This window comes from Erinaceus europaeus, chromosome 1, assembly GCF_950295315.1.
Source record: "Erinaceus europaeus chromosome 1, mEriEur2.1, whole genome shotgun sequence".
Classification (NCBI taxonomy): domain Eukaryota; kingdom Metazoa; phylum Chordata; class Mammalia; order Eulipotyphla; family Erinaceidae; genus Erinaceus; species Erinaceus europaeus.
In genome coordinates, this window is record NC_080162.1 from 150,545,445 (window position 1) to 150,559,111 (window position 13,667).

The 13,667-nt window shown below is 43.3% G+C and overlaps 1 protein-coding gene across 5 annotated transcripts in view; it reads left to right on the top strand.

Moving 5' to 3' along the window:
• The window catches only part of ARHGAP39 (Rho GTPase activating protein 39), a 104,497-nt gene that overhangs the window by 60,693 nt on the left and 30,137 nt on the right, over positions 1–13,667 (top strand). For all 5 annotated transcript variants that reach the window (XM_060197048.1, XM_060197039.1, XM_060197045.1 and 2 more), the window contains one exon: positions 13,271–13,354. In XM_060197048.1, coding sequence (XP_060053031.1) covers positions 13,271–13,354 — 84 coding nt within the window. The remainder of the gene's footprint in view (positions 1–13,270; positions 13,355–13,667) is intronic.

A 13,667-nucleotide genomic window follows, 5' to 3' on the forward strand; every position in this document is an offset into this window, starting at 1 on the left:
GTGCTGCCAGGGATCAAACTCTGGACCTCATGCTTGAGAGTCCAAAGCTTTACCAATGCGCCACCTCCCGGACCACTCTATTTTTATTTTATAGGACAGATAGATATTAAAGGGGAGGGGAGCGATAGGGAGAGGGAGAGAAAGATAAGATGCCTGTGGGCTTGTTTGACCACTCAGGAAGCTTCCTTCCTGCAGGTGGAGAGCAGGGCTTGAACCAGGACCCTTGTGTATGGTAATATGTGCACTCTGCTGGTTGTGCCACTGTCTACCCTCCCTCTGTATTCTTTATCTTTCTGTTTTTTCTCATGGAATCTTCCATATGTATGTATGTGATAAGTGTGTGTGTGTGTGTGTGTGTGTGTGTGTGTGTGTGTGTGTGTGTGTGTGTGTGTGTATTTAATCTGTTTGTTGTAGTCTTCCATAGAACTTTTCATGGTTGGTCAGTATCACTAGGACTTTAAATAGCTTTTAAAGTTTTCTTTAGTGGTGTCTATCTGTAACTTGTAAGTGTGTGTGTGTGTGTGTGTGTGTGTGTGTGTGTGATAGTGGTTTGCAAGATTGTTAAATTACAGGATATAGTTGCACATTGCATGTACCACCAAAGTTCTGTGCCCCCTCCCTCCCAAAGAAAACCACCATAGTTCTCTCAAAGTCTTAAAGATATTTCGTTATTCAAAAAGAATTTCATACCTGAGGCTCCAGAGTTAAAGGTTCAGTCCCCTGCACCACTGTAAACCAGTGGTGCAGTGTTCTGGTAATTAAAAAAAAAAAAGTCTTAAAGGGCCAGGAGGTAGCGTACCTGGTTAAGTGCATACATTACAGTTTGCAAGGACCCTGGTTCAAGTCCCTGGTCCCCACTTGCAGGGGGAAAGCTTCACAAGCAGGTGTCTCTTTGTCTTCCCTTCCTGATCTCCCCTCCTAGTTTCTCTCTATCTCTGTCTAATAACAAATAAATTAAAAATATTAAAATTAAAAAATAAGGTCTTATTATACAACAACAAGGGCAACAAAATGGAGGAAAAATGACCTCCAGGAGCAGCAGATTCGTAGTGTAGGCCCAGAGCCCCAGCAATAACCCTGGAGGCAAAAAAAAAAAGCCTTAGAGACTTTTGATTTCTGGATTGTTTGTTGCAAATTCATATGTTTCAGTGATCTTTTCACTAAATATAATCAACAGTAGTTCAATTTGTTTTGTCCAGAGTCAGGGTGTGTGTGTGTGTTTGTGTGATCGTTCAGGGTGTGTGTGTGTGTGTGTGTTCAGGGTGTGTGTGTGGTGTTATATTGGGGTTTCCTTGAAGCTTCCTTCTATCATGGTCTAAAACTACAGGTGATTTTCTCTGTATTCCCATTATATTTGATTCTCTTTGAGAACAAGAACCAAGGGTCTGGATAAACTTGGGCAATGACCAGAGATTTGTAGTCATAAGTGCCTAGCTGTGATTGTTGCACCAACATTTCAGCTCAGCCAGATGTTTGAGATTGCAACTGTATCACAGACTGTTGGGAGAACAAACTCTGGCAGGCTGCTCTAGATCAATGGAACCTTTCTCCTAGCCTCCACCACAAGAGTCAGTTACTGTGGAAACTGAATTTCATTAGTGCTGCGGCTGCAGTTCCAATGTTGTTTATTGACTGCTTTGCAGTTACAGCTGAAGTGGTTGGTTTATTGCTTTTATTTTCCTTTTCTCCAGTTATAAAGTGAGCACAAAGTTGTAATATGATTGGTGTGCCAAGGTTTTGGTTTATCTTGTTCCTTGCTTACCTGGTGAAAGCTCTGTCTTTTGGATTTCTTCCAATTACGGTTTATTATCATGCCAGGTGGGGTGCCAAGGAGAAGACTGGGTCACAAGGGCTTAGAGTGCTAGGCTGACTAGAAGAGGGGTGCCTTTACCTATACTACTGTTGGTTGTTGTAGAAATTTGTCTACAGTCCACGCTTCTGTCTGTGGCATGTGCATGTGTGTTGTAATTTTGCTGTTCTGTTTTTGTGGAGATGAAAGAAAACATATCCTCCTAGTCCACCACCTTCTAGAATTTATATTTTATCTTTAAAAAAAAAGTTTTATTGAGAGACAGAAACCAGAGTACTGCTCTCTTACTTTGTGCAGTGCCAGAGGTCAAATTCAGGGCCTCATGCATTCATACATGGCATGCACTCAACTACTGATCCTTTTCCTTGACCACCAAAATAAATTTTATTCTCTGTTTGTTAGGCTTAGGATTCTTTGTATGCAACAAATCAGTTTTCTTATCTATATCAATTAAATTGCTTCCCAATTTTTCACCTATCTGCTCCATTGATTCTGAGAGGTGAAGACCCCTACTGCAGTAGTGGGAATTGTCCATTTATTTATTTACTTGTGAGAAAGATACACATAGAGAGACTAGAGCACTGCTCAGCCCTGGTTTATGGTGGTGGTACTGGGATTGAACCTGGGACCTCAGAGCCTCAAGAAAGTCTTTTTGCATAATTATGCTATCTCCAGCCCTGTTTCTCCTTTATTTCTACCCATTTTACTTCATCAGTGATTAGTCTTTGAGTTGACTGCACATAAATTTGGAATTACTTACTGCTTTTCAGATTAATTTTTTCATTGGTCACGTAATCCTTTTTTTTAAAAAAAAAGATTTAATTTATTTATTAATGAGAAAGATAGGAAAAGAGAGAGTGAGAGAAAGAGCCAGACATCACTCTGGTACATGTACTGCTGGGGATCGAACTCAGGACCTTATGCCTGAGAGTCCAATGCTTTATCCACTGAGCCACCTCCGGACCACCCTTTTTCTTTTTCTCTTTTTTTTAACTGTCCTGTTGTTTTGCCTTGGGTATGCTTTGATAAAATATAAGCACCACTGTTTTCTCTTTGACTAGTGATTGCCTCTTAATATCTCTTCCCAAACTGTAGGCTCTAGTGTGATAAGTAATGAGTATTTATTCTTATAAATGTGTATCTGTCTGTCATTCGGCACAGTATTCTAGTTCTGTTCCCCTGAGGCTGTGTAGGTTGAAGTACATTCATCATTCTTATCTACCTGCTGCTTTTCTGTTTCTTCTTTTCCTTGTGCCCATACTTCTTTCTGGTCAATGTGTGTATTCCACCCAGTGTATTATTGTCTACTGACTGGTGTTCCCATCACTGAGCTATCTCTCCAATCCCATGTAAAGTTTTTTTTGTTTTTTTTTTTATAAATTTTTTATTTAAGAAAGGATTAGTGAACAAAAGCATAAGGTAGGAGGGGTACAACTCCACACAATTCCCACCACCCGATCCCCTTAACCCACTCCCTCCCATGGTAGCTTTCCCATTCTCTATCCCTCTGGGAGCATGGACCCAGGGTCGTTGAGGGTTGCAGAAGGTAGAAGGTCTGGCTTCTGTAGTTGCTTCCCCGCTGAACATGGGCGTTGACTGGTCGGTCCATACCCCCAGTCTGCCTCTCTCTTTCCCTAGTAGGGTGTGTCTCTGGGGAAGCTGAGCTCCAGGACACATTGGTGGGGTCTTCAATCCAGGGAAGCCTAGCCAGCATCCTGGTGGCATCTGGAACCTGGTGATTGAAAAGAGAGTTAACAAATGAAGCCAAACAATTTGTTGAGCAACCCATGTAAAGTTTTTGTTAGTTTGTTTCTCCAGGGTTATTGCTGGGGCTCGGTGCCTACACTATGAATCCACTGCTCCTAGTGGTCATCTTTTTTTTTTTCTCTTTCCATTCAACGTCTTTATTATTATTATTATTATTAATGATTTAATAATGGTCGACAAGATTGTGGGATAAGAGGGGTATAATTCCATGCAGTTCCCATCACCAGAGTGCCATATCCCATCCCTTCCATTGGAAGCTTCCCTATTCTTTATCCCTCTGGGAGTGTGAACCAAAGATCTTTATGGGGTGCAGGACATGGGCATCTGGCTTTTGTAACTGCTTCTCCACTGGACATGAGCGTTGACAGGTCAATCCATACTCCCAGCCTGTTTCTGTCTTTCCCTAGTGGGGCAGGGCTCTGGGGAGGTGAGGCTCCAGGACACATTGGTGAGGTCATCTGCCCAGTCAGAGCCACATTTGTAGTGCGCCTATGTTTTCTCTGAAGGAACATCTCCGGCCTTTATTGTGGGCTTTTATTACACCTATACATTTTAGACAGTATTTATCCAGCTCTGCAGAAAGTTCAGCTGGTGTTTGCATTGGGTCCATCACCTGTACTTTGAAGAGTGCTGACTGCAGTGACTGTCAGCTTAGATCCATGAATGCTGGGCTAGGTGGTCATTTTGCTGCACTGCCTGCCTCATGAGTTGAATATCAGCAGTCTGCTGTCAGGTGCTGTGTTTGTTTGTTTGTTGCTGGTAATCAGTTTCTTCTTCCTCTCCCTGTACACGTGTTCTATGGTTCAGCCTTGTTCTGTCCAAAAAAATAGTCTACTGGATTCAGACTGTTAACCCCTGGCTTGTGCAGATGATGTGCACTCCAGAGCATTTACCGGTAAATTTGTCTTTTTACTGAAGACACTCTCTCATCTTGTTCTTAGGAGGTTCTTTCGCCCCTGTAGAAATTTGTTGTCTTGATTACAATGTATCCGTCTTACAGCCCCCAGGGTGGCACAGTGGATAAGGGCTTTGGACTCTCAAGCTTAGGGTCCTGAATTTGAACCCTGGCATTGCATGTGTCAGAGTGATACTCTGGTTCCCTCTGTCTCTCATTAATATGTAAATAGAGATTTTTTAAATTGAAGTATCCATGTTTTCCTCTTCTGTGGGTTGTTTGGCTGTGATCAACCAGGACATTGGCCCTTCCCCTGCTTCTTGAAGCCAGCCTTACCCAGGATATGGTGACTCAGATCAGGACCACTGCCATTTCTGCTTTTGGTAGCTAAGAGTTCCTACTAAAGACCATTCACCAAATGGCACCCTGTCCACTGTCTTCCTTGTGTATAACAAGAAACTGCTTACATGGTCTACAGGGTTCCCCTAAGGTTCCATCCACCTTTTCCTTGGTGACCATGTCTTGGGCAGCCTCCTTTTCATGACCACAGCCTCGCATGTGTTTTCTCATGTGTCATACTTGAATTTGACTTTGTGCAACTAGGCATGTCTGGGAAGGGACTATGGGAGTGCCAGCATGAGATGGAGCTCTGTGCCTGGGAGCTAGCAAGACTGCTTCCTGTGGCAAGGGCATCAGAGGGACAGCTTGCTCCACTAACTCTGGGTCTAGAGTTGTCTCTAAGCACCAGGCCCTGCCCAGTCTCACTGCTATCCCCATGATTTCTCAGCTGCCCCAGAGTGACCACACAGCCACAGGCTGCCCTGGAACCCATTGTACTTAAGGGAATTTGGTTTTAGTTTTCAAGAATACAAAAACTGTTTGCCTCTCTTACTTGTTCTAGTGATTATATTATGTCCAAAGAAGAGAATCTGAAATTTGTGCTTTTAAAAAATTATTGGAGGCGCTGGATGGTAGCACAGCAGGTTAAGTGCACATGATGTGAAGCGCAAGGACCAGTATAAGGATCCTGGCTCGAGCCCCCAGCTCCCCACCTGCAGGGAGGGTCATCTCACAAGCGTTGAAGCAGGTCTGCAGATGCCTTTTTTTACCCTTTTCTGTCTTCCCCTCCTCTCTCAATTTCTCTCTGTCCTATCCAGTGGCAGTAACAATAACAAGGGCAACAAAATGGAAAAAATGGCCTCCAGGAGCAGTGGATTTGTGGTGCACACAATGAGCCCCAGCGATAACAATAAAAATTGGAAGCAATAAAAAAATATGCATTGGGCTTCTTTATTATATAGGTTATAGGCCCAGGAAGTAGTGCAGTGGATAAGGTGTTGGGCTCTCAGACATGGAGCCCCAAGTTTGACTCCTGGTATTGGATGTGTCAGAGTGATACAGGCCTGCTGGTGGCACACCTGGTTGAGTGCACATGTTACAATGAACAAGGATCTGAGTTGAAGCCCCTAGTTCCCGCCTGTAGGGGGAAAGATTCACAAATGCTGAAGCAGTACTGTAGGTATCTCTCTGCCTCTCCCCCTCTCTACCTCCCTCTCAATTTCTGTTTGTCTCTATCTAATAAGTAACTAAAGCTAAAAAAAAAAAATCTAAAAAATTAAAATCAAGTCTTTCTAAACTAGGAATTTTGTGCTTTTTAATCTGTTTTTCACTAATTTGCTTGGATTCTGAGATCAGCTCCTGCATATCTATCTCACTCATTGAGGTTTTTCTTATATATACTCCCCTAATATCAGTAATACTTGACCTGTTTTAATGTACAAAAGCAATAGTTTCATGTAGTCTATGTAACATATTCCAAAGTTGCAGGGAAGTATTGGTTTACTAAAGCACTACCCTAATGGTGATCCTGCTCTTCTCTTTAGCGGTTATTGTCACGTCCTAAACCCATCTTCCTCACAGAAGCTTTTATTAACCTCTGTGGTGGGAGTGTGGCCAGGCACTTAACCTGCACTTCCATAGCAGGTTTCAATTCTCAGGATGGCTGGGCTTGACAGAATGTCCAATTTGGCTACTTTCTCTCCCTATAGAGTCAAAGGTTTCTCTCATTTGTTTTCTCCTTTGATTGGTTTGCTTTGCTTTTTGTTTTCTAACCTTGATTGTTGTTGAAAAGGGAAATGCAGCTAGATCAGTGCCCATCAGGGAAAAACTGGCTGAATTTGCTTCCTGTGTGGCCCTGTCCTCAAATGGACCGTTTCCCTCTGTGCTGGGCAGAATACATGCCAGCTATCTCCTGCTTTCCCATTCCTTCTTGGGACCAATATTCCAGATGGGTAAATGCAGGCATGGGGCCCTGTTTACAAAGATTGTGTCTTGAGGCCAAGGCAATGGCAACAGCCTGAGCCTGCATCCTCTGGTTATCAGGACTGTTGCCTGGGCAGTCAGCCACCTCTACTCTCTCCACCCCTCAGATCATTCTGTCTTAGGCAGCCAGCAGTGGCCACAGGAGTCTTAGTTTCCACTTGACCTTTGGTTTGGGTGCCCTGCACTGTTGTGAGGGCCTCCTAGGGAGGCCTGGAGACAATAGAGCAGCATTCAGACTAAAGTGGACTGGGCCTTTGTCCAGGAAGCAGCTCTGGGCTTGGACTAAGATCTGCCCTCTGCTACTGGGCCCAGCACAATGACTGGATCCTGTCTGCTCTTTGTCCCCACCCACAGCCTCTATCTGTACACAGGGTTTTTTAAGCAGAAGGGTAGTTGTGCTGGACCTAGGGGTATGAGGCTCATTGCTGGCCCTCTACCAAGTGGGCCCTTAACATCACTGTTGCTTGCATTCCCAGTTGGTTCTGTCCCTGCCATACCCCACCCCCAAGTTTCTCTAAGAGAAACACCCTCCACAATTCTGCTTCCTACAGTGAACTTTGGGGTGACACAGATGGGGATTTCTTTTCAACTTGGAAGTAGCTTTATTCCCACTCCCTAAATCATACACTTTCACAAGACACATTGCAATACTAGTGAAAAGCATAAAGAAACAATCATGCTGAGTGCTAATGCTCTGGTCTCCCTGCTTTACAAGGGGGAACAATTAGGCAGTGTCACAACCTGGGCAGCATGTCCTGTGAAGTCACTTACTTCCAGCCCCTAGTCCTCTCCCACCACACTTCATCCCCTGGGAGCTGTGAATTGCCTGCCATCACTCTAAATTAGTTCATGTTTTATGGGATTTTCTATAAACAGAATCAAACAATGTGGAGTCTTTTCTGTGGCCTTGCTGCCAACGTCATTGTTCTGACAAGTGGATTCATGTATGGAGTGTGGATCTGGTGACTGCTGAACAGTGCTCTGTTGTGTGGCCTGCAGCTTGTGTTCAGCATGGCTATCACTGGTGAAACTGCTAGAAGCGGGTGTCTGTACAGACTCCCCTTGGTTTGTCCCTATATTGTAGTAACTTTTTTAAAAAAATATTTATTTATTCCCTTTTGTTGCCCTTGTTGTAATCGTTGTTGGACAGGACAGAGAAATGGGAGGGGGGGAAGAAAGATAGACACCTGCAGACCTGTGTCACCGCTTGTGAAGCAACTCCCCTGCAGGTGGGGAGCCGGGGGCTCGAACCAGGATCCTTATGCTGGTCCTTGCACTTTGCGCCACCTGCGCTTAACCTGCTGTAATGTGTGCACCACTGTCTACCCCCTACTTTTTTTTTTGTAAGATTTGTTTATTATTGTGGGAGAGACTCCAAAGCATTGCTAAATTCAGGTGTAAAGTGATACTAGGAATCAACCTTGTTATCTCTGGGGTCTCAGCCATGCAAGTTGGTGCTCTAGCAGGCTGAACTATCCATATAACTCCTTTGTATGTGTTTAGTGGTTGTTTTAGTGTATTTTTTCTCTTTTTTTTTAAGTTGGTAGTTTTTTGAAAATTATTTTCTATTGGATAGAGACAGCCAAAAATTGAGAGGGAAAGGGTGATAAGGAGAGAGAAAGAGAGACACCTGCAGCACTACTTCACTATTGCAAAGCTTTCTACCTGCAGGTGGGGACCGGGGGCTCAAACCCTGGACTAGGGTGCTCTCAACCAGGTGCCCCACTACCCAGCCCTAGTAAAAAAAAAAAGTTTAAGTTGCCACCAGGCACCAGGGTTATCACTGGGGCTAGGCACTACAAATCCACTGCTTCTAACAGCCATTTTCTAGTTTCTTTTTTTTTTTCTTTTGTTAAGGAAAATATATCCACGGAATAGCTACAAGTGTTACAGCTCACCAGTGTTACAGCTCCAGGCGTAGCAGATCCAAAGAATGAGTCTGAGGCAGAAACCGTGTGAGGGTAGGAAGATACTTGATTACACAGGCGAATCTAGCAGACTCCTGCCACGTTAGATTACTTGCCTAATTTAGAAAGCCGCTTATATGGGAGTCAGCGGGTTAGCGCGGGGAGTCGCTTCACAAGTGGTGAAGCAGGTCTGCAGGTGTCTCTTTCTCTCCCCCTTTGTTTTCCCCATCTCTCTCCATTTCTCTCTGTTCTAACGACAACAACAATAATAATAACAACAACAATAAAAACAACAAGGGTAACAAAAGGGAAAATAAATAAACAGTAAAAAAAAAATTTTTTTTTAAATGAAAGCCACTTATATACCCTTCAAGCCGGGCATCTGCGTGTGATGATTAGTTTCGCAGTGGTTTTGGAAAAGATACATTTTGATTGGTTACAAGGTGTACCACCCGTTAGGTAAGACAAAGGATGAGGCGGATTGGCCACATTCCCACCCAATCCAGACTGCCAAAATACAAGTGCATACCATTTAGCTAGCAAAACGACTCAACCCGATTGGTTACATTTCTAGTCCCCTAGCTTTACTGAAATGCAGGAACAGTGGACCTGCCAGTCTGTCCTCCATGGAACTGGTGAACATTTTATTTTACTTTCTTTCTATTTTGTTTGATAGGACATAGAAAAATTGAGTAGGGAGGATAAAATAGGGAGAGAAAAAGAGATACCGGCAGACCTGCTTAACCACCCATGAAGCATTCCCCTGCAGGTGGGGGGCAGGGCTTCAAACTCCATCCTTGTATGCATTCAACTGGTTGCACTACCACCCAGCCCCTTGTATTTTCTTCTTAGTGTTATGCCAGTGACTGAGTCCAGGGCTTCACACATGCATGGTATTGCAAAGTGGCCTCCCCAGCCCATTTTTTAAATCTGTACATTTTGAGAAAGGGAGTAATACCACAGCACCACTCCACCACCCTTGGAATTCCCTTTGGTGCTGTCCAAGGTGCTCCCACATGGTACCAGAGAGCAAACCCTGTGCCCCAAGCCCTGTAAGTCATGTAGTGTACCCTCTGAGCTGACTGCTGACCCCTAGTGTCAGCACATTAACTTTTTTTTAAATTTATTTATTCCCTTTTGTTGCCCTTGTTGCAGTTATTTTTGTTGTTGTTATTGATGTCGTTGTTGTTGGATAGGACAGAGAGAAATGGAGAGAGGAGGGGAAGACAGAGGGGGGAGAGAAAGATAGACACCTGCAGACCTACTTCACCGCCTGTGAAGCGATTCCCCTCGGGAGCCGGCGACTTGAACCGGGATCCTGATGTTGGTCCTTGCGCTTTGCGCCATGTGCTCTTAAACCGCAGCACTACTGCCTGACTCCCAGGCACATCAACTTTTGACTTACACCTCTTTATATGTGTCAGAGCTTAATAGCACACTCTCACTTTGATTAATTTCATGTGCTTTATTTCTGAATGTTGTAAACCCTTTTTTTGTTTTGTAAACATTTTTGTTGTTTTGCTTTAAGCAGTCAGATTTCCTTTAAAGAGATTTAAGTCAGATCAAAACATTTTAATATTAATGTGCAATTATTCCATGCATTTTTGTGGTATATTTTCATCTGGTTCATTGCTTCCACTTGAAGACTTCACTAAACTTTACTTGAAACACAAATCTGTTGATGATTACTTTCTTTATTTTTGTTTAATTATCTTTATTTATTGGATAGAGACAGCCAGAAATTGAGGGCAGGGGAGGTAGAGAGCAAGAGAGACAACTGCAACCCTGTTTCACCACTCATGAAGATTCCCCCCTGCAGGTGGGAACTGGGAGCTCAAGCCCAGGTCCTTGTGCGCTGTGATGTGTGCGCTCTACCAGGTGCAGCACCCCCCAGGCCCTACTTCCTCCATTTTTATGGTTTTCAGTAGGTGTTCTACTTTCATGTGAAATATTTCCCTCCTGGTTCAGGAATCCCACATGACAGTTGCCTCCTTTGTAGCTTTGCAGTCACCTCACCTCTGTGCTTCTGTCCATCGTATGCCTTTCACTCTGCTGCTTCCAAGATTTTCTCTGTAGACCTGGCTTCCAGTACTTTGCTTATGATTTGTACACATTTTTTTTTTTTTAATGTTTCTTGTGGTTGGGGCTCACTCAGCTTCCTGAACTTACTGATTTTCAGTTTTCATCAAGTTTAGGGAATTTTCAGTTTCTTCCCCCCCCCCAATATTTTTTTGGCTCATTCTCCCACCCACGACTCCAGTAACATGTATGTTGTATACAGTGCCACTTGGCATTGTTCCAGAACTCACAGGAGCCTTGGAAGTCTTTCTTTCCTTTTTTTGTTTGCTCAGTTTTTTTTTTTTTTTTTTTGGATGGTTATCTGTTGCTGTACATTCAGATTCACTGTCTACAATGTCTATTTTACCATTAATCCTTACAGTGTAGTTTTTGTTTCAAACATTTTAGTGTTCATCTCTAGAATTTTAGCAAGGGTCTTTTAGTATAATCCTGTCTTTGCTTAACATGTAACTTTTTATTTTTGAACGTGTGGAATACAGTTTTTGTATCTGAACTGAACAGCCTGTCTACAGATTCCATTGTCTGGGTCAGTTGTAGGTCAGGCCACAACAGTTTTCTCCTCATCAGTTTCTTTGCAGCAGGAATTAGGATCCTGTGAGGACAAGCCATGTCAGGTCTAAGGGACATTGTCCCCACAGAGGAGCTTCACATACACAGAGCTAGTCTTCTGTGTCATCAGCCTCAGGTGCAGATGTGGCTTTGCACACATTGTCTTTGAAAAGGTCTTTGTGCAGTGAAACTTTTCCATGAGTGTATGAGTGTGGTTGAGCATATTCATCATGGTGACAGTATTTATCGAATTCTGTTTATCTCCTCTTGATACTTGCCATTTGGCATATCATTACATTATAGATTAATTGAAGACAGAGAGGGAGAGAAAGATAGACACCTGCAGACCTGAAAAGAAAAGAAAAAACAAAACATTATAGATTAATCCCTCCTAGGGTCCGGGTGGTGGCGCACCTGGTTGAGTACATATGTTACAGTGCCCAAGGACCCTGGTTCGAGTCCCCGGTCCCCACCTGCAGGAGGAAAGCTTCACGAGTGGTGAAGCAGGACTGCAGGTGTCTCTCTATCTCTCTCTCCCCTCTCCATTTCTGACTATCTCTATCCAATAAATAAATAAAGATAATAATTTTTTTAAAAATCACTCCTAACTGATGAAATTACTTCAATCATGCAATTCAATAATTTTTAGTGATTTCTTGATTGATTTTTAGTTCTGACACATAGTGCTAGAGATTGAATCTATGACTTAGTGCATGCAAGTCCTGTGCATGCAAGTCCTGTACTCTGCCACTGGATCCTCCTGGACTTACTAGAATTTTCCAAAATATAACAATAATTGCTATTATTATTGTTATCTTAACCAGAGCACTGCTCAGTTCTGGCTTATGGTGGTACAGGGGTGGGAGGGGATTTGAATTTATATTATTTTTTGATGAAAAAAAAACCAGAGTGTTGCTTGGCCCGGAGCCTCACACATACATGACTTTTTATTTTTATTTATTTATTTATTCATTTTTGCCTCCAGGGTTATCTCTGGGGCTTGGTGCCTGCATTACAAGTCCACTGCTCCTGGAGGCCGTTTTTTCCTATTTTTGTTGCCTTTTTTGTTATTGTTGTTAGATAGGACAGAAAGAAATCAAGAGAGGTGGGGAAGACGGGGAGGGAGGGAGAAAGATAGACACCTGCGGACCTGCTTCACTGCTAATGAAGTGACCTACAGGTGGGGAGCTGAGGGCTCGAACTGGGATCCTTGCTCAGGTCCTTGCACTTGGCACCATGTGTGTTCAACCCACTGCACTACTGCTTTTATATCAAGGTCTGAAAAATCATTCTGGATGTGTCGCTTGAGCTTGGAACATGCATCTGCTGTAGTTTTGTGGGATGGAGAACTTTTTTTTTCTTGTGGCATCATGGGAAGCAGACATAGCTATTACCTGTGGCTCAGGCGGCATCATCTTCAGAAATGCTTTCTGCATTATAAAAGTAGTGCTTGTAAGCACTGTTTTCTGTGTGGTTTTAGGCTGAGTTCATAAAGAAAAACTAGCAAGTCTGAAGAAAACACACATTCCAGGGCCAAGTGGTGTGTGTGTGTGTCCCTGTCCGTCTGTCCTATCCAATAAAATGAAAAATGTGTGGTCTGGGAGGTGGCACAGTGAGTAAAAGCATTAGATTCTTAAGCATGAGGTCCTGAATTCAGTCCCCAGCAGCACATGTACCAGAGTGATGTCTGGTTCTTTCTCTCTCTCTTATCCTACTCATTAATAAATAAAATCTTTAAAAAAAAGAAAGAAAGAAAGGGAGGGAGAGAGAGAGAAAGAGAGAGAAAATGGCCTCTGGGAACAGTGGATTCGTAGTGCTAGCACCAAGCCCCAGCAATGACCCTGGAGACAAAAAAGAAAAAAAAAAGGAGAGGTCTCTTGTGAATATACACATGTGTTCAAGATTGCCCATGTTCATATCTTGTGTATTGTTCTCTTTCAGTTCTTCACCCCCAGGTGCATATCTTGATAAGGACTATGAAGTTTACCGGGATTACACTGCAGATGGTCAGCTTCTTCACTACAGGTAGGATTTGCCTTTCATGCTCCACTGGAGAAAAGTGGTTCATCACAAAGCAATTGAGTTGACCTTGTAGGACTTTGGTAGGTTCCAGAGGTCACCCACATAGTCACCGTCACACTTAGTTGGGCCTGTGCTTCTTCATGGTCAGGATGTCCCCAGCACAAACCAGCAAGAACACTAGTGGGAGTGAGGCACTTTGGCAGTTTGCTTGGATATTTATAAATAAATAAATAAATAAACTTTTAATGGGAGAGATACAGAGATCAGTTCAGAGCACCTGTCAGCTCTGGCTTATAGTATAGGGATGCTGAGAATT